The 20,454-nt window shown below is 34.0% G+C and overlaps 4 protein-coding genes across 4 annotated transcripts; 3 read left to right on the plus strand and 1 right to left on the minus strand.

Moving 5' to 3' along the window:
* The first annotated feature begins 1,274 nt into the window (after positions 1–1,274).
* Positions 1,275–5,110, plus strand: LOC122587035 (26S proteasome non-ATPase regulatory subunit 6 homolog). Its single transcript, XM_043759104.1, has 8 exons — positions 1,275–1,512; positions 1,600–1,714; positions 2,052–2,142; positions 2,238–2,383; positions 2,466–2,685; positions 2,784–2,892; positions 4,183–4,351; positions 4,765–5,110. The coding sequence occupies exons 1-8, from the start codon at positions 1,377–1,379 to the stop codon at positions 4,937–4,939; spliced, it is 1,161 nt and encodes a 386-aa protein (XP_043615039.1). The 5' UTR covers positions 1,275–1,376; the 3' UTR covers positions 4,940–5,110.
* A 3,244-nt stretch (positions 5,111–8,354) lies between these two features.
* LOC122590004 (aarF domain-containing protein kinase 1-like) lies at positions 8,355–13,022 on the plus strand. The gene is made up of 12 exons (XM_043762342.1): positions 8,355–8,584; positions 8,723–8,851; positions 9,091–9,285; positions 9,769–9,816; positions 9,885–10,013; positions 10,404–10,528; positions 10,642–10,752; positions 10,895–11,003; positions 11,270–11,388; positions 11,652–11,805; positions 12,221–12,365; positions 12,670–13,022. Exons 1-12 carry the CDS (start codon positions 8,471–8,473, stop codon positions 12,738–12,740), a joined length of 1,449 nt encoding a protein of 482 aa, XP_043618277.1. The 5' UTR covers positions 8,355–8,470; the 3' UTR covers positions 12,741–13,022.
* Positions 13,023–15,751: 2,729 nt separating this feature from the next.
* On the plus strand, positions 15,752–17,822 carry LOC122589337. Its single transcript, XM_043761625.1, has 2 exons — positions 15,752–16,017; positions 17,408–17,822. Exons 1-2 carry the CDS (start codon positions 15,894–15,896, stop codon positions 17,740–17,742), a joined length of 459 nt encoding a protein of 152 aa, XP_043617560.1. The 5' UTR covers positions 15,752–15,893; the 3' UTR covers positions 17,743–17,822.
* A 78-nt stretch (positions 17,823–17,900) lies between these two features.
* Positions 17,901–20,440, minus strand: LOC122589336 (nucleoside diphosphate kinase 2, chloroplastic). Its single transcript, XM_043761624.1, has 7 exons — positions 20,128–20,440; positions 19,993–20,046; positions 19,511–19,597; positions 19,166–19,246; positions 18,949–19,061; positions 18,789–18,838; positions 17,901–18,137 (listed from the first exon to the last, which is right to left on the minus strand). Exons 1-7 carry the CDS (start codon positions 20,359–20,361, stop codon positions 18,070–18,072), a joined length of 687 nt encoding a protein of 228 aa, XP_043617559.1. The 5' UTR covers positions 20,362–20,440; the 3' UTR covers positions 17,901–18,069.
* Positions 20,441–20,454: the final 14 nt, after the last annotated feature.

The raw sequence follows: 20,454 nt of genomic DNA on the forward strand, positions 1-20,454 counted from the left end.
CTCGAAGTAAAAATGCCTATTTCAAATACCCAATGGGGGAACCCCCTACTAATCCGCCCGAAGGCACAACGATTAATAGGGGTAAACTCTGCCCTCTCAGACTTGAACCTGGGTATCCCCAATGTTTGAATAAAAACCTCATGCAATGGGGGATGATCATTCAACCATTGAGCTAAAGTTTAAGGACTTTTAAACAATCATAATGTGTAAAGTATACTTGATTAGGTATTAATATATGTAAGCAATCATAGACGAACTATGTATTAATAGCATTAATAGTGTATCCCAAGCCATGCGTTATTTTGTAGTTGGCAACGAGGTAGAAATTACAAACTTAAGATAGAATGATGAAATGGAATCCCACAAAAACTTACAAGTGTATCTTGTGTGAGAAGCAATACGACTCATTGGTACATCTATTTTTTCAATGCGAATATCCAACTCAAGTATAAGTGGAAATGAAGGTAAAAATGGACGATCAGAAGGCACCTAATAAGCGGCAGGAGGTCAAAAACTGGTTTAGTAACAAAAAGTGTGATAGTATTATTAAAAGTGTTGTGCAAAGATTATCTTGTAGCCTTTGTATACATGATATGGAAGGAAAGGAACACAATGATTTTTGGCGATTAAAAAAATACCTAAAGAGAAGCCGCATAATTTGATAGTGGATACTACCTAACACAAACTTGTAAGATTGAAATTCAATGAAGGAATTGCATTCAGGAATCTAAAAGTGGATTGGAATATTTAGATGGTAGTTCACAACATGGATAAAGTACTACACAAAGAGGATATCATACAGATAGATATAAGATTATAATAGATATAATGATAGATTTTTGTATTTGTACACATGGAAATACCAAGTAGTGATTGTAATGTTTGTTTTCTATTTGATGATTTTTTTAAAAAAAAAAAAAAAACATAAACGAACTATTGTTTAAGAACATAAAATGAACAGATTATCGAACGTTCATGAACGAAAGAGAGCTTTGTTCATGTTTATTAATTTAAACAAGCGGACAAAATTTTGTATTCACATTCATATATTTAACTAAAAAAAGGACAAACACGAACAAACTTCCGCCAAACCGTTCATAAACTTCCATTCGTTTACAACCTTATTAAAACGGAAAATTTAGTTATGTATTTAATCGAATCGTGTCGGTATTCCAGTGAACTACAGGGACTAAAAACGCATAATATTAAAGTTAAGGGCAATAACTAAAAACATACACACCTTAAGCCAAACTAGAATATATATGTTTCTCCTTCTCCAAGTTATTTATGTAAGTGAAATAACAAACCCATCCGATTTCCGATATCAATCAATCCGATCCCTAATTTTATATCTCCACAAACAAAAAAATTCATCAATGGAGGGAACAGAAGGCACACAGCAACCGCACTTAGTTCTAGCCAACAAGCTATTCCTTTTAACTCAATCAGACGTCGACGATATCGAAAAAGTTCGTCTTCGTGATGAAGTCATGGCCACGGTTATCGCTGACGGTAACCTCTCATTTAGATCTAGTTTATTTATTGTTATATCAAATTAGGGCGTTTATATTTACTGAATTTTTTATTTTATTTTTGAAGATATGGCACCATTATATGAAACCCTAGCTGCGAGTTCGGTGTTGGAGCTTGACCAGAAGGTTCTAGACTCGATGCGTGTTAAGATTGATGATGAGCTTAAAAAGCTTGACGAAAAGTAAGTTCTTGCTGTCAATTTATGTTTTTTTTTAGTATACATGTGTGTGTTACAATTTTTGGTTGTAATTCTTGAATTAAATTTATATGAGATTGATGCAGTTTGTTTTATTTAAATGAGTTTTCAATAACATATAGTTTGTTTGAAATTATGCCTAGAAACGAATAAGCCTGAAAGCTTAGTATTTGAAAGTTTAGGCTGTCGAAGTTGAGGCATGTTTGAGTAGGCGTGAAGCAAGCATTGTTTTGTATATACAAGACTTCATCTTTATAATTATTATAAGCTTGTGTATGTACTAGAATATTTCATTGACCATGTTTTCTGTTTCTTTTTTAAGAATTGCCGATGCCGAAGAGAATTTAGGAGAAAGTGAAGTTCGAGAAGCTCATTTGGCAAAGTCGTTGTTCTTCATCCGGATTGGTGACAAGGTAAACAAGTTTAGTTAATAACCAGCTTGCATTTCTTCTATATTCTAATAGGTCCAGTGTGTAAGTTTGCCCCCCTTTTTTATAAATGAAACCAGGAGAAAGCACTAGAACAACTTAAGGTGACAGAAGGCAAAACCGTTGCGGTAGGCCAACGGATGGACCTGGTGTTCTACACTCTGCAAATGGGTTTCTTCTACATGGATTTTGATCTCATATCAAAAAGTATTGATAAAGCAAAGAAGTAGGTTCAAGTTGTTTGTTGATATCGTTGTACTTTTTAATTATGTTTGCCTTCAACTTATAATTTGCAACTCTGATGACAGTTTGTTTGAAGAAGGTGGTGACTGGGAGAGGAAAAACAGGTTGAAAGTTTATGAAGGCCTGTATTGCATGTCCACTCGCAACTTTAAGAAAGCTGCTGATCTGTTTCTTGATTCGATATCAACTTTCACAACCTATGAAATTTTTCCTTATGACACCTTCATTTTCTACACGGTTCTCGCTAGCATTATTTCACTTGATAGGGTTTCCCTCAAGCAAAAGGTAACCAGTACTCCTTTTCCTTGGTATTCAATTAACTTGCCTTTGTTGTTGTTTTTAATCCATCTGTTGTTCATACCTAAAGTATTACTGCCTTACAGGTTGTGGATGCACCAGAGATCCTGACAGTAATTGGAAAAATTCCATTCTTGTCGGAATTTATGAACTCTTTGTACGAGTGTCAATATAAATCATTCTTTTCTGCTTTTGGTGAGTTTATGTTGTACTGTTTTTATTTTGATGTTTTATACCGTTCATTCGTTCAATTCAAACTGCATCGAGAATTAGTTGTTCTCTGTCTGCTTTTTTGACTTATGTACTTGTAGAATATTGCACATGTAGTTTCACAACTACTTTTGATCTGCGTGAAGCACCAATACAGAATCTGAGCACTTGTGGTTTTCTCTGTAACATGAATTCGGTGCTCATGAACCTTTACATCTACAAACAGTTTATGGAACACCTGTAGTCGGAATGTATTAGACAAGAATGATAGGATTTGATGGCAGAAAATGGAGTTTTTAGTAGACTAGCTTAATATTAAAATGCTTGGGGCTTATGTCTCTAAGTAAGAAACGAACTCTCCCTTAACAGTAACACACACACACACACACACACACACCCTGCGGTGAGGCGCGACCCACAACAAACGAAGGGGGAAAGCTTGCTTTGCTTGCTGTAGCCCTATTTTTAGGCTTGGTAAGCGTAAGCTATTGTTGTAGGCTCCACACACACACACACACATATATATATATAAGAACACTCTTAAAATAAGAACGGTGAGAACACCTTAAAAACATCATTTTGATGCATTAAAAATCCATAAAACTAACATATTGCATAACTAATTATCATTATTTTAAGTGTTTAACAACACATTCATCCGTCAAAATCGAAATAATCATGTTTTTTGTTTTGTGCATCCATCTTTGATGCATATTCATCAAAATGATGCATCCAACAAAAAACGTGATTTTTTCGATTTTGATGAATCAATGTGTTGTTAACCACTTAAATAATGATAATTAGTTATGCACTATGTCAGTTTTATGGACTTTTAATGCATCAAAATGATGATTTTAAGGTGTTCTCACCGTTCTTATTTTAAAACTGTTCTCATTTGATTATTCCTCTGTATGTATGTATGTATATGTATATATTTGCACGATACTTGAGCAGCTAAACTTGTATTACTTGCTATTTTTACTTTAGATTATAATAAAATTTGTAATCTCTTCTGTATGTAATAAGATGGTTAAGTATTGGAAGAGTAATTTAAACTAGCCATTACGTTTTGCCATAGTATACCGTGATCATCAACCTTATCTGCAAGTCGATAGTGATGGTAATGCACAGAACCTATCAAAGTAACATTCTAGGAGATAGGTAGCCATTGCAAATATATTGTTGTTCTGTTCCCATTGTGCAAGCTATTGATGCGTTGTTTACTATTAGATTCACCCACGGTTCTAATGTAGAAATGATTGCAATGATTTACAGCCGGGATCTCACAGCATATTAAGCTGGATCGATATTTGCACCCACACTTCCGTTTCTACATGAGAGAGATCAGGACAGTCGTCTATTCTCAGTTCCTGGAATCTTACAAGAGTGTTACAATTGAAGCAATGGCGAAGGCATTTGGTGTGAAAGTTGATTTCATTGATCTGTAAGTTCTTGATTGTCGCTTTTGATCTATTGATTATGAATGGTTTGTTTAGTTCTATTTTTTCCTATACTCCAACAGGTCAAAGAGGTAAATATAAATGGTAAAACATGCTGAACCTTGAAAGTTAACCAAAGTGTACTTTGATGCATGAAACCTCCTAAATCGTTTATTCAAAAACTTGGCTTACATATTCAAGTAATCAAATAATTGAAATCATGTTTGACGCATTAATTGTAAATGGAGGAGGAAAACAATATGGATAAAAAATGTTGGTGGATAAATGCATGAACAACCTCATTTTGACACATACCCATTACCCAATACGGCCCATTTTTGCACCTATCACGTACCTCATTTTCATCTTTTTTATATATGCTGCATGCATATAACAACAATTGGTTTGCCGCAAACAGGGAACTGTCACGATTTATTGCAGCAGGGAAGCTTCATTGCAAGATCGATAAAGTAGCTGGTGTGCTAGAAACTAACCGCCCAGATGCAAAGAATGCTCTGTATCAAGCAACTATAAAGCAAGGGGACTTCTTGTTGAATAGGATCCAGAAGCTTTCTCGTGTTATTGACCTTTAAGTGTGTAAGCAATTTCCTAGTATTTTCCCCAAGTTAAGTCTTCGATCAGCGAAACTCTGTAATACCTTCCGCTACCAGCTTCCGACTTCACCAATTCCTTTTGTAATATTTGTTTTGAGTATACTTTCTAATTGTCAAGAATTTATTTTATTGGTTTTGAGTTGTCCTTAAGTTGAATCTGCTTAATTTGCATACTTGATTCTGCTTTATCATGGAAAATTTTATATGATGAAATCTCATTCATGTTTTAACACTCCTAGGAAAAATCATTTCGGCCTGGATCCATAGAGGACAAATGGTCTATCATATATTCATATCCAATGTAGTGTTTTAGACGTGTTTTCAAACTAGTCTTTAATATTCATCAGGTCCAATGGATATCTGCCAAGTCAGATGATGATTGCCATCAGTAATACTTGAGGGCCTGTGGCGTGGTTCAACCGTTGATTATGCTTCATGTTCTTAAAAAATGTTTTTGCAATACAATTAATCTAATCATAAATTATACTCCGTATTCAACCCTTCATGACACATGTATATGCATAATCTTTATTTCAAATTTAAATTTTACTCTATAATTTTACCAATAAAGCAATAACCATCTATCTATCTATAATACAATAACTAAAAAGAGGAGGTTAAAGGTATACTTAGCACCCCCCTAATACTCCATTCTTATTAATCTTTGATTTTTTTTAATATTTATTTAATAAAAAATGGCCAATCTTTAATAGAAAAATCTTATAAAAAAATATTTATTATTATTCTATATATATACTAACTTGAAAAAATCCTCACGTATTCTCAATTCTAAGAAAAAACCTACGTTGACTTTTTTTTCAACAACAAAAAATAAGACTACACTTATATATTCTACACTTTTTGTTTCTCTTTTTATTTAACTAAAAAAAAGAGGGTAAACTGAAATCAATATTTATATGAAGTTAATTTTTATATGCCCCTTCTTTAGTTTATTGATTAAGTTATGATATTGATTATACACTTTTTGTTTATCTTTTTATTTAACTAAAGTTGGAAAAAAAAAAGTAAACTGAAATCAATATTTATATGGAGTTAATTTTCATATGTTTCTTCTTCAGCTTTCGTATTGATTAAGTTGTGATATTGGTCATACACTTTTTGTTTCTCTTTTTATTTAACTAAAGTTGGAAAAAAGGGTAAATTGGAATTAATATTTATATGAAGTTAATTTTCATATGTTTCTCATTTAACTTTCGTATTCATTAGGTTGTGATATTGGTCATACACTTTTTGTTTCACAATTATTATAAAATTTATATATCTTGAGACTACCCGTCCAATAGACGGGTCTGAGCACTAGTATACTAACATAATATTTATAATATAACGTTTTTTATAAAGAAAAAAATGAATACAAAGTAATTTAAATATACGAGCAATAGTACCGGCGCAATGTGGCGGTGAGATGGTGGGGTGAGATGGTGGGGTGATAGGTCATAAGAGGTGATAAGTCATAGAGTGTGATAGCCAAATGCCTTAGCCGTACGAGCTCCGTATCCGGATTTAAAAATATGTCGAAAGTATATTAAATGACATCTCTAATGAAATAACATGAATTTTAAAAATACCCATACAGTTTTTACAATTCATCAATATACGGTTTTTAAGATAAAAGATGTTAAATAAATTTAAAAAATAAAATAATGCACTACTATAAATCTATCAAAATTAGAAGAGAAATTGTCACAAATCATCCCTGTGGTTTGTTCGATTCGCATTTTCGTCCCTGTACTTTTTTTTTGTCACTAGAAATCCCTATACTTTTCAATTTCATAGCCAGTTGTCCCTGTTACTAACAACCGTCAATTTTACTTCTGGAAACCCCTCATGTGCATTTCACATGAGGGTATATTGGTCTTTTCAACCTAATCTTTCCCACTATCAATTATCATCTTCATCATCAATGTCAGCTTCAAGAACATAACACTATCTATCTATTAAATCTTAGGAAAATTATAAAATCAATTATTTTTCGAGAATATTAAAAAAATTAATCTATCATCTTTAACCCATTATCATCAAACACACTATATTCTTAAATACCAATATCACGCCCTTTTCAATAACAACGAAAGTGAACATCAAATTTCCATATCTATTGTGATTTGTGATCATTAATGCCAAATGGATATCAATAACATAAAACTAAGAAAAGTGTAATGAATTAAAAGATGTGTCATTCACTTCAAAAAGCATAACGCAATGCATATAATTCATAATTTCATCATAATAAGATGAGCTACTAAGTATCTATAAGAACAAAATTGTGGATACATGTACTGAAAGCATCACAACCAAAAATTAATGACACTATAATTTTACCACCCATTTAATAGATACTTACCTTCAATTTGAAACACCCGTCACATGAACTTTGCCTAAGTTACTACCACCGTCGGTACTATCAACCACCCAGCACATACATCGCAAGAATAAGAAAAAGATGACGCTGAGCAGCGATGTATGTAAGGTTTTTTCCAATCCTTCATTTCATGGGTTTTCAGGCGAGATGTTGACTTTACCGGCAAAGGTTAGATTGAGGTTCTTTTTGGCTAGGGTTTGTGCGAAAGTCGCTTTTGGGCGCTTTGGTACTAACCTCGAGTTCTAAGTCAAAGAATCACGGAAGAAATCTTGAAATTGCGTTTTCCGGTAGCATGAATTCTTGAAATCGCGGGAAAGAGAAGGGAGAAAGAGAGAGAGCGCGATTGATTTGATGGTTGCCCTTTGTTGTTTAGAAGAGGACTGTAGAATGAATGGTGGCCCGACGGTATGGGTGATCGGAAATCGGAAAAGGAGAGAAAGAATGGTGGTTACTGTGGTTAGGTAATGGTGGGGTCTAATATATATGTTGTATATAATTAACTATTATATTATAAATCTTTTATCACAAGTAGTCCATGTAGTTATAGAATGGACCAAAATACCTTCATGTGCAATGCACATGAGGGGTTTAACGGAGTAAAAGTGATGGTCGTTAATGACAGGGACAACTAACAATGAAATTGAAAAGTACAGGGACATCTAGTGACAAAAAAAAGTACAAGGACAAAAATACAAATCGAGCAAAGCACATAGACAATTTGTGACAATTTCTCAAATTAGAATGTATTAAAAGCTAGAAACACGAGTCTTCCCATCCCATCCAATCCATAAACACACAAAACGACATAGAAAACAACATAGTGGCTTAATGAGATCTTCCATAGATAGACCACCTGCCACATTATTTTGGTTTGGTGCCATATATCTATATTCTCCGCAACCAAATCTAAATACCAGATGGTTACATAAATAGAAGGATAAATAAATAAAATAATATCTCATTTCTTATAAGCCCCTTCATTTGGACTTTTTTTATTTTATTTTTAAATCCCAACTACGATAGCATTATTTATAAAGTTGACCACTTTGTGTTCCTGGTTTGAAAAAGAATAATAAAAATCCAATCTTTTTGCATCAAGAATTTTTTTTACACAAAAAAACAAAGAAATGCCTTATTTTGATCTCAAAGAATTTCAAGAAAAAATTTGTACCCAATTTAGACCTTGGCAAAGATCTTTACAGTTCTGGACTAGAGCTGCTGATATCTACACTGGTTATAAGGTGGGCTACAAATTTTACATTTTTGCCCAAATTTTTGGAATATGATTGATTTTGGGTTTTTAACCCCCTCCAAGGTGGAGGTGGCCTGGGAAAGAGTTATGTAATGCCCCTGTATTGATTTTGGGTTTTTGTGTTTAGGTGTTTCAAGTCAGGGTCAGTTTTGAGAAAGATGTGGAGAAGGCAGAGGCAATGTGGGAAAGACAGCATGAGCATGCTGCTGATAAAGTTTATTCCATGTGTTATGATATGGGTGGATTCTTTCTCAAGGTTATTTCAATATTATAAAAACTATGTTTTGAGTTTAAGTCTTTATGCATTTTCTTTTGGACTAATGTATATATAATGGGATGCTTTTCTCTGTTTGTAGTAGACTCTTGACATTGTATTATCTTTATTGCTATGATTGTTCATGTTAATATTTTGGTAATTCAGGTTAATGTTTTCTTGTTTCTGAATTTGTGTTGTATATGAATTGGGTGGTTATTTTGAAATGGGGTTTTGGTCAGGTAGCTCAAGTTGTTGGGAAGCCTGACTTAGCCCCGGCTGCGTGGGTAAGAAAGTTAGTAACCTTGTGTGATCAAGCTCCAGGAACCCCATCTAATGTAGTGCGTCTCGTTCTTGAAAATGAGTTGGGTAAAAGCGTTGATGAGATGTTTGAAAGATTTGATTGGGATCCTATCGGTTCTGCTTCAATCGCTCAGGTACATCACTTTAATACAACTCAAAACATAATATTTCATTCAAAGGTTGAGAAATTGATGACAAAAGTTGATAACTTTAATGTGGCAAAAAACAGGTTCAGGTCAAATTAATACTTTGTTGATTGGCTGGACTAGGATGGATTGCCTGAAATACATTTATCTCTAACTTCCCTATCAGTTAATAAATATATAGTGTATCAAGTAGGATTTCAACAGTTTATTTATCTCAATAGTATTCTAATTTTTTAAAATTTTGATTTAGAAACTTTTATGCACCAAAAATGCACTTTGACACAATTTGACCCATTAGAGAAATGAATATAGCCCCGAAGAGACCCATTTATAAAGTATATGGCTCAAATTTGCCACCACATGGGAAGACATTTGGTTTTGTGAATCTTGATTTTTGTATCCAAGTTGCACGTTGTAAACCAGAATCTGATCGTTTAAAAGCACATATTTATCAAAATATGTTACATGTAGGTTCACCGAGCTAGGCTGAAAGGTCATAAAAGCGACATTGTTGTTAAGGTATGTATGCTAATAGTTGATTCGCAGTGTTATTTTCACTTGAGGTTTTAAGTATTATCTACCTACAGGTACAACATCCCGGTGTTCAAGAGTTAATGATGACAGATCTTCGCAATTTACAAGCTTTTGCTTTATGTGTACAAAAGACAGATCTTAAGTTTGATTTCTTCTCTGTCTGCAAAGAAATGGAAAAACAGGTGAACACTAGTAAAAGTCAGATCACGAGTTAATTAGAGCGAGGGGTAGTTTGGGAATGTTATATGGTAGTGGGTGTTACTTACTACTGTTTGGAAATGTTAATGCTTCTAGAATTTTAGCATGTGTTGATTATGCTTTTTCAAAGTGATTATCTTGACTTTTAGAATTGAAATCAGATAGAACAGTTGATTTGAACAACATATAGACATAGTTTGGCAATCTTACAATATATCAACAGTCTGTAAATTTTCGCAACTCCTTGTTTCTAATAACCTGCTTCTCTTGACCTTAAATATTCATATAGCATAATCTTAAGCTCTTAACCTTTAACATTTAAGATTGCTGTCTATATGTGGATAGTAATATTATTCTCATTCTTGTCATTCAAGATAGGGTATGAATTCGATTTTACAAGAGAAGCAAATTCTATGGATAGAATTAGAAGTTTTTTGAGGGAAACTAACCGAAAAAGCATCGTTAAAGTGCCAAGGGTGATCAAGGATGTGGTCACTAGGTGTGTAACACAACTGTTTTGAGCCTTCTTTAGGAATCAAATATATAATGAATTGATCATTGTACATACATGTTTCAGATTTACCCAGATTTATTTTTCATGAATTTGAGTAGGAGGGTGTTGGCGATGGAATATGTAGATGGAATCCCAATCCTGAACCTTAAAGATGAAATTATGAAAAGAGGAATAGACCCGGATGGTAAGATTGCAGCAGCAGCCAAGCAGTAAGCTCCATACCCGAGAGTATATCCTTACAACATCTCTATCCTTAGTGTACAAATGTACAATATTATCCTCGCAACATCGCTATCAACTATTTTAAAGCCGCTGGTCTGAATAATGCTATATTTGAAATTTCGAATGCAGGAATATCCTTAGAAGCTTGAGTCTTGCTTATGGACAAATGATACTCAACAGTGGTTTTTTTCATGCAGACCCCCATCCTGGAAATATTCTCATTTGTAAAGGCTCAGAGGTAAGTTCAGAAGCTAAAGCTAGATAATGCATGTCAAAAAGTGTCTCATTTCTTTTCAAAGAATTTCCATTTGGCATCAAAGTATTCATTTTCGGCGATAATTAAGTATGAAGTGACTTTTTTGCTCCTGGTGTGCAAGTCAGCAAACTTGTTCTGGGTTAAGCTATAGATGTCCATTTAATCGCTACAATTGGATATAATGGTGTTATTCATTATAGCCACATTGCAATTGTGATCTAATGGTGTTCCCTAATTTTCTTGCTAAGGTTGCATTGCTTGACTATGGACAAGTCAAAGAACTTCCTAACTCCCTAAGGCTCGGTTATGCTAATTTGGTTCTTGCTATTGCCGATAATGATCATATGAGGGCATCAGAGGGCCTTAGGTAAAAATGCCTATTTATTGTATCTTTACTAGCCGGTGGTGCCTTACAAGAGCATTTCACTCAAACTACATGCTCGTCTAAATCACAAGGGTTTCTCGAATAAGGCAGATACCATGTCTTAACCCATCATCCACATGGGGTATTTGTTCACGTACAAATGAAGCTTTCATGCTCTTAAATAAGAGGAAAAGGACCCAAAGAGTTTTAGTTGTGTGCATAATCTGATTCTGTATGTTTTGTTTGGACCACTGATAATATATCAGGGAGCTTGGCATAGATACCTTGAGCCTATGTGAAGATGAACGAGCAGAACTGTTTAAGCTAGCCCAGGTTATGTTTGACACAAAACTGCCACCGGGAGTCACTATGTTGCAGCCTTTTGCGGATGATTCTTCTTTGAAGAAGATTGCTGTTCAGGTCTGTGTCTGTTTATTGGAATAATGGTGGTTTGGAGTTGTATTAAATTACATGATGAAGGTGTTGATTTTGGTTTCAAGTTATGGTATTGATTTGGGTTTTTTAAAAGGTTTATTGACTCAAGTGTTGTACAGTAGTTTTTTACAATTTGTTTATGTTGTTTATAATACATGATTAAGAAGTTGGTAAAAGGACCAAATGGCCCATCAAGAGGCCACGTACCACACACGATGACACTTTATGACTTAATTATGAGTCAGAAATGGATTTGATTGTGAAATGAAACTATTTTGATAATCCTAACAAACTTTTGGGAAATGATCTATATTTTGGGTCATAGGGACACAAATATACTCCTTTGTTCAACTTTTGGGTTTTGCATTTGGACATTAGCTCATTATCACTACTTGATTAGGCATTCCCAGAGGAGTTGTTTTCTGTTCTACGCACGGTGCACCTGTTGAGAGGGCTTAGCGTCGGTCTTGGACTCAACTACTCCTGTGTTGAAGAGTGGCGACCCATTGCCGAGGAAGCTTTGTATCATTCTGGCAGACTAAAAGGTTTGCTTGTACCTTATAGATCCTCAATTCATGTCATTTGCATCATCAACTTAATTACCAGAATGTCAAACTGGGTGATCAGGTGGGTTGGATAATGGAGTCATAATGGTGTTTTCCTTTTCTTGCACCATTGTCATTTTTTACTCATCTAGCTAATTCATTCCCATTCACATCATCAAGCTATTGTTGTTTTACACATTTGATTTGTTTGAAATATAACACTACTAGAATTGACCCGTTTACAATTAACTGGGTCATTTCGACAGCTATTAGTTATTTATTTACCTCTCTTTTGATGTTTCAGAAGAGGAACTGAAGTCTAGAAACTGTCATAGACGCAGGATTTTAAGGAAAATGTTATGGTGGAGCAAGTAGCTTTAAACAACATCTAAAATTATAGCTTGATTTACTTCAAGAGACATAGCAACAACGGTAGTTACAAATGATATATCTGCTGCTAAGTGTAATAGATCATAGATTAACCATCTGTTAAGATCAGTTAATCTTCTTTTGCTCAATTTTTTAAGGGAAAACAACCACAGCACATGTGCTGGATTTTGTAGCAATAATGTATATTAACTTGTAATTCGTGCATTGAAAGTTGTTTATAACTTCTGTTACATTATTCATTGAATATATAAAGTTAATAATTAGATATATTTTTATTTTTATTCTACTGATACGGAGTAAATTCCACATTTAGGCGGTGTCAACGAGCCTAGTTGAGTTAAGTATCAGAAATTTTAGGCTCAGACTCATTTAATAATTATTTTGGCTCAGTGTTGTCAAAGGCGGGCGAGGTGCACCTCCAGCACCTAAAACCCTAGGCCCAAGTCGATCATGAAAAAGGCGGTCAACTATGGTCAACTGTGGTTGTCAACGGTGGTCAAAAAGGTCAAATGAGTCAAGATTCGACCAAATCATTCAAGATCCGGCCAAATCGTGGCTAGATCTAATGTTTTCCGGCCAAAATGAGTGACAATAGTTTGTTTAAGAAGATGAAAGAGTGAAAATATAAAATGGGGGAAGAAAAATTATGATATTTTTTATATATGTTTATAATAATTTGAAGTTTTTAGTTGAGAAGTTCATATTTTTTGAAAGATATTTGGCATTATAACTGACATCTGATTTTTTTACTATTATTTTTCAATATATATATAAATATTTTATATTTATTTACTTAGTGCGTTTTTTTTTTCCAGGCCTGCGCTTTTTTTGCGTCTCTCGCCTTCGCCCTATTTGGGGTCTTTGCGCTTTGAGGTCGCCTTCGCTTTTGTCAACTATGTTTTGGCTCGAGCTCGAATAACTTTTCAAAAGCGTAATTTAGAACTCGAATATTTCTGTCTTAAACATGTGATAATAACTCCAATTATTAATGATGATAAATAATGTACAATCATGTTCAAACACATCAACTCGTACGAGTTATATGACTCATCCATATGAGAAATAAAATTTCATTAAAAAGTTGTAATCAAAAGGTCATCAATCTATTAATGTTAATACAACCCCTTTTTTCCCACATCAAGTTGGTTATTTATACTGTAGTTTTTTTCATATAAGATTCAAAGACATAGATATTAAAAGGGAACCTATCTTTTTTTTTTTTCTATTAAATTAATTAATGACTAGTTTAAATAAAGAAAAATTCGAACTTCACCAATTGGCTTCTGGAATTTCACTGACTCTTGCTCCCCGGTAACCAATCAGGCGCCTATTGCTCACCACTTGTAAGGAATGTCGGCCTATTCCTTCCCACTTTTTTTTAAAAAAAAAAATATTCTTTTTTCCATCATTTTAAACATTAATTTATAATATAATAATTAAAACTAATATACAAAGGAGTTGTAAGCCCATTGGTAAGGTCTTTGACCTTGGGGAATCCACCTGGGTTCGAGTCTCACTTTCCATATTTGTAGGAGTGGATTAATAGAAATTTTTCAAGAGTTTTGGGTTTCATCCAAAACATGCATGTAATTTAGGAGTAGAAGTAAATTAAAATACCGTTCTAAAAAAAAATATATATATACAAAATACTAAATTAAACAATAATTTCTATCAAATAATTATAAAATTAAAACTACTCTACAAAGTTAAAATAAAAACTATACTAATTTAATTCCAAAATTTATAAATAACTATAATAGAAGCTATAGATATTACATCAGTTAAATAAAGAAGATACTACAGTGATAAAATCAAACGACATAACATTATGTTAACGTTTTGTATATGAAATAAGTGTATGAAAATTTAAGATATTATTTGACTTTTAACAAAACTTTAGAACTATGGATAAAAGATGATCAAAGTGTAAATATCTAATTACTATAGGGGTCTCAAAGAAATTAATATTTAAGAAAAGATAAGAGGAAACGACAAGGGGAGTATGTCGTCGTCGTTTTCCTAACCTGCAAATCATATTTCTCCATTCGATGCCCGGGGTAGGGAGCAGATTAGGCAAGACCCTCGCGATTTGGTTCACCCCCCATCCGGATTTGGTTCACCCCCCATCCTGTGCCGGATGGGCGGAACTAGGGATGAACATTTGGACCGAAACCCGTGACCCAATATGGAACCGCCCGAAACACTAACGGGCCGGGTCGCGAGTCATGTTTTTAGTGCATTCGCGACGGGTTGGGCGGGGCGGGGCGGGTGAAGGCAAAAACCAAAAATGTGTGAAGGAAACCTGTGACCCGCCCGACCGCGACCCGAACCGGACCTTCACGGGCCGGGTCACGGTTCTATTTGTCATGCTTTTGCGGGGTGCGGGTCGGGTTCTATTTTTCATGCTAGGCGGAACAATGTTCCCTCCTGTCAGTGACGGCCCTATGAATTCAAACACCCCGACCAAGAAAAAAAAATGCCCCTAATTTTTACCGATTTTAAATATATAAACAACCTTTATTTATAAATGAGAACTAGCATTGTAACAAAAATTATATATGCATAAAAAAATCATAGTTTCAACCTTTTAAGATTACATACCATAATAGTTATTTATTTACATTTTAAACATTAGATAAAATTGAATTAAATAAATATTTATATTATAACACATCATTTTAGCACATTATATGTTATATATATAAAAAGAATTCTAAAAATTTATGCCCTTGCTGAAAATTGGATTTGCACAACCTCTAAGCCTCCCCTACCCCCGGTGTCTATCTGTTGCCTAGCTCTTCCCCAAGGCACACCGTCTAGCTTTAGAGAAAACATTCTTTTTCTTGCCATCTTCAATAGTTTAAGGACCTTATAAGATAGCATATAAATAGTTGAGGTACTAAACTTGCAAAAATAAAATATGAAGGAAAGTAGTAAGCCCTAATTAAAAAGATTTCATTTTTTTGCCACATATATAAAAATATATATACCTACAAAAAATTTTGGTATTGAATTCCCTCCCGCTTTTAGAATTCCAATTTAATTGCAGAAAGATCATTTACCGCCAATCTGTATCCATCTAATTCAGAAATAGTATTTCTCCACACACACACACACACACACACACACACACAGAGGATGTTTGGGAGAGTGAGGGGGTGTTCATTGAACTCTCTTCAAGTATTGGAAATGGAAAGAACAACACCAACCAATAATAATCATAATAATAAGCTTCTCAAACACGATTCTCTCTCTGTCTATGGTAACCCCTTTTTCCTTCCTTGTTATTTTTTTTTTTTAAAATATGAAGTGATTTGTTTAAAAGTTAAGGAGGATTAGTTGAGATGAGATATTTTCATAATCAGTTAAATTGATTATCAATTTATCATGTTGAAAAAAATATAAGTATTAGCATCTCAACATAACTGGATTTGATATTTGGAATTACACTTGTACGGAAAACTATCTGAACTTCTTTTTTTTTTCTTCCGGTTTTGATGCCCGACCTCGAATTATCTTCCCTACTTGTGGTTAGTTTGGTTGAGCTCCAGATCTGTTATGTTGTTAGTGTTCGAGCTTCACGCTTGCTTAGGTATTACTATTAGGATAGGATCTGTTATTATGTGTGTGTATATATATATATATTGAATTATGTTTTTTAAAGCTTGAGTTGCTCGTTTGAGCGCCATGATAAAGCCTCGCAAATTATACCTGAAGTCTTGTTGGGGCTCTAATCCTGTTAGTAGTATTTGTTTAAATGTTTTAAACATATACATTTGATAGTCACTCAGCCCGAGCTCGAATTATCTTCCTTAGTTATGGTCGGGCTACAGATCTATTAATCTATTATATGCAGTTGGCAGTATATGTTTGAGTTTGAGGTTCTTGCTCACTTAGGCTTTAGAATTTGTCAAGTTAAATATTGAATCAAGTTTTTAAGATCAAGTTGCTTGTTTTTTAAGTTTTTAAAAGGCCATTTATACTTGTATTCGGATCCTGTTTGTAACATTTGTTTAATATTTTCAAACAAATAAATTGTAAGGTCTTTATATTCTAGCCTTCTAGCCTGGTTCAACTCATTATCTTGTTTGGCTCGAGAAGTCAAAACGAGCTGGAGCTTATTATTAATATTGGAGAATCGGCTCATGAAAATTGTCGACTGGTAACTTTTTTTTGAGCTTCAACACGAGCGAAACTAGCTTTTGTATAGTTTTTAATTGCTCAACTTATTAACCAACTTTGTGTGTGTGTTTTCCCCCTTGAGTTGGAATACTGCAGTGCAGTTGTTACCATTCGTGTTGAAGTCTTTAGATTTAGTTCAGCAAAAATGTTTGATAACAATCTTTATCGGCTTTTCTATTAAGTGGATAATGAATCAATGGTGCCAACACAAGCCAAAGTTTGAAAAACCATAGCTGGTTTAAGTGGGTTCCTGAATGGAAGCAGGAAGCTGTGTTTCTGTCATAGTTAGAAACATCTTATAGCTGCATGATTATGCTTAAATGGGCTTTTACTGGAAAGTGTTTATGTCTTTTAATAAGTTTTTAGTGCACATGAATGTTACTTTGCTGAACTTAGAATTCCACTTAAGAAAGTAACCCTTTTTGAGGAATGAATTTTACTTCTAATGCTATATTCATTTTGTCATCCAGAGAAGACACTGCTCAAGCTACAACTAGGTTCTCAGCGTGATGCAAGTTTAGTTCCTGATGAATCTACAAACTCGGAATCAAGTTCCTTTTCATTTAATGAACCATCATTGCCAGTGAGTGCTCCTGATTGTGCTTCGACAGACTTGTTTCCAAGCGCTGGTAATTGTGAATCCATGATCATTTCCAAAGAGAAACCAAATGGGAATTTGTCTATTCTTTATATGTTTTCAAGATACAAGACTTCTAAAAACGTCAATAAAAGTTCATGTGATGATAATACTTTGGCAATGGAGGATGATTGCTCTTCTGCAGGACCTCACCACATGGATGTATAGTTGATCCACCATCACCTATTTAAATGTAAATTTGAGTTTGAGACTCTCAATCTAAATGTTCAATTCTGTATTCCATGCAATGCTTAAAATTTTCAATCTTATTCATGTTTTGGATTGTATATGACCCATCTTTCAACCAGTTTGGATTAACACAAACATCCAATGCAAACATGTTTCTCCGTTGATACATCAAATATTTTCGTAATACAAAATTGCAAGGTATAGTAGATCCTGAAAATTAAACCGTCATTTTGTAACACATTACATCTCTAACATAATCAGCTGCAAAAATAGATTACTGAATGACCATCAATGGGTCATAATACATCATTCTATCAGCCATGGAGTTTGAACTGGTTCCCAATTGGCTAATTCACCTTCTTTAAACCATAGGGCTGTCAACAAATTAAACACAAGATAAGTTGCTCATGTTACAACATTAATGATGAACAAGATTACCTTTCCGGTATTGTATGAACCCAAAAAATACTTGTTGATAACTTGATATAAGTATTTACACACGTTGTATGTGTGCAATCTAGGGTTAAAGTCTTCAGGCTAACAACTTATGAAATGGTGATTACACCAATCCTTGCAAAAAAAAAGGCACACAAATAGTTTATACAGGACTCCTGCATAGGATTCCAATTACAAAAAGTTTATACAAGACTCCTTATATTTTGGGTTTATCAAAAAAATAAGCAACATCTCTACTTTGATAGGATTTGAATCATGTTATTAAAATGCAAAGATATGTCATTCTGCTAGGTGAGTAAGAGTAACTAGGTAGTATACTCAGATATAATGAAACGCATAAAGTTGTATATTTGGTTTAAATCATTGAGCCTGCGATTAGTTTGTTTTGTTTTAGTTAGATATTCAAGATGTAAAAATATGAGAAGATAGGATAGGAAATTACTATTCCTCTATTGCCTTTTTATATTGGGCATATGCCAACTTGTAAGGAACTTTTCTCTCTGCCCGAACCATGACAAGAAAACTACATTTTAAGAAGATGAAGTAGAACACTAAAGCAGTGACTTTACCTATCTCACGCTTCCCATTCTCAGGGCTATCACTCCCATGAACCACATTCCTGTTCCAAGAACCACCAAAATACAATAGTCACTAAAATGTGGTACCTATAAGAAGAAGCCAAACTTCCCAATTCAAAATCAACAATTAAGAAAGAGGCAGAAGTTTAACCTTCCGGTTTGAATAGCAAGATCCCCTCTAATTGTGCCCGGTTCAGCTTGAAGAGGGTTTGTTGCTCCAATTAACTTACGTGCTGATGCAACAACACCAACTCCTTCCCAAGCCTTTTGCCCAACACATCAATGTCAGTAAATGGTTGTCCTAAACAAATAATCTAACTGACTGTTGACAGCCAAAACACGCATACTAAAGTACCGAGAAATATTACCATACAAACAACAGGACCAGATGTAATGTAGCCGATTAGTTTAGGGAAGAAAGGTTTGGAGCTCAAATCCTTGTAATGTTCCTATAAAACCATTTGCAAATCACGAGATAAGAATCTAAAATGGACCACACTATCACTTCAATCATACTTTAATGCAAAGAAAGAAACTGATCTACTTATTTTAATTTAACACACAAACTTATAACACCACTTTGACTAATGAACTTAAACCTTTTACTAAATAAGTTTATAATGAAAGGTTACACGCTATACCATCTTCAGAGTGTTGTAATATGAACAGGATAACCAAAAAGATATCTGAGTATTGGTAAGCAGAAAACAAACCTCTGCCAAATCTTTTGGGCACTGGAAAAGCTTCAATCCTTTCAACTTAAATCCTTTCTTCTCAAATCTAGTAATTATCTCTCCTACCTGTAACAACCACAAACTTCAACTTGGAAAACGACAATAGATCAACAATCAATTAAACAGCAAGGTATATCAAAATGCATCCAACTATACACAAACTGCAATTGTATGTATCGCCTTTGAAAGTTATCTTTTGACTGGACAAACTTTCATAACTTAAACTTTTACTTAACCAACTTACATCGGGCCAAATTATCATGTTGAACTTTACGTTCTAATATGGAAAAAGCTCATAGCTTTAAGCTATTAAAAGCCCCTCGTCAAACACACTCATATAATCTGATACTCGAAATACATAACAGTTGGTGCATAGTTGAATACATTTTCATAGAGTTTACACATGTGAAGCTAAATAATACTTAAAAATTATTGTATTTAAAATACAGTAGTAAACTTACAAGGCCTCTTTGAACACCATCAGGCTTAATCATAATATAAGATTCCTCAACTTCCTGAAATTAATTAAAACACCAATTTAATAAATTAATTAAACACATAGATAAAAATGTGAGAAAAATGAGAATAATAATAACCATGGAAGCAATTAGATGAGGAAGAAAGATATGGGCGGTTTTGTTTTTCTTGGTTGTATTAATCATACGATAAGATAGTGATGAATTTGAGAAAAGATGTGCCGGCGATTGAAATGCGGCTAAGTGACGGTGGTTGGTGGTGGCGGAAACGGTGGTTGTGGGTAAAGATAATCGGATTGAAGAAGAAGAAGATAGCGCATAGCTGGACTTTCCTATTGCCATCACTCCTTCCATTTTCTCTCTCTATGTAACCAGTTGATTTTGTGAAAGGCTGTTTACTGTTTCTTGGATGGCTTTGAGTATGGGAATTGTTAATCGTACGGTGTG

This window comes from Erigeron canadensis, chromosome 2 (genome assembly GCF_010389155.1).
Source record: "Erigeron canadensis isolate Cc75 chromosome 2, C_canadensis_v1, whole genome shotgun sequence".
NCBI classification, from domain to species: domain Eukaryota; kingdom Viridiplantae; phylum Streptophyta; class Magnoliopsida; order Asterales; family Asteraceae; genus Erigeron; species Erigeron canadensis.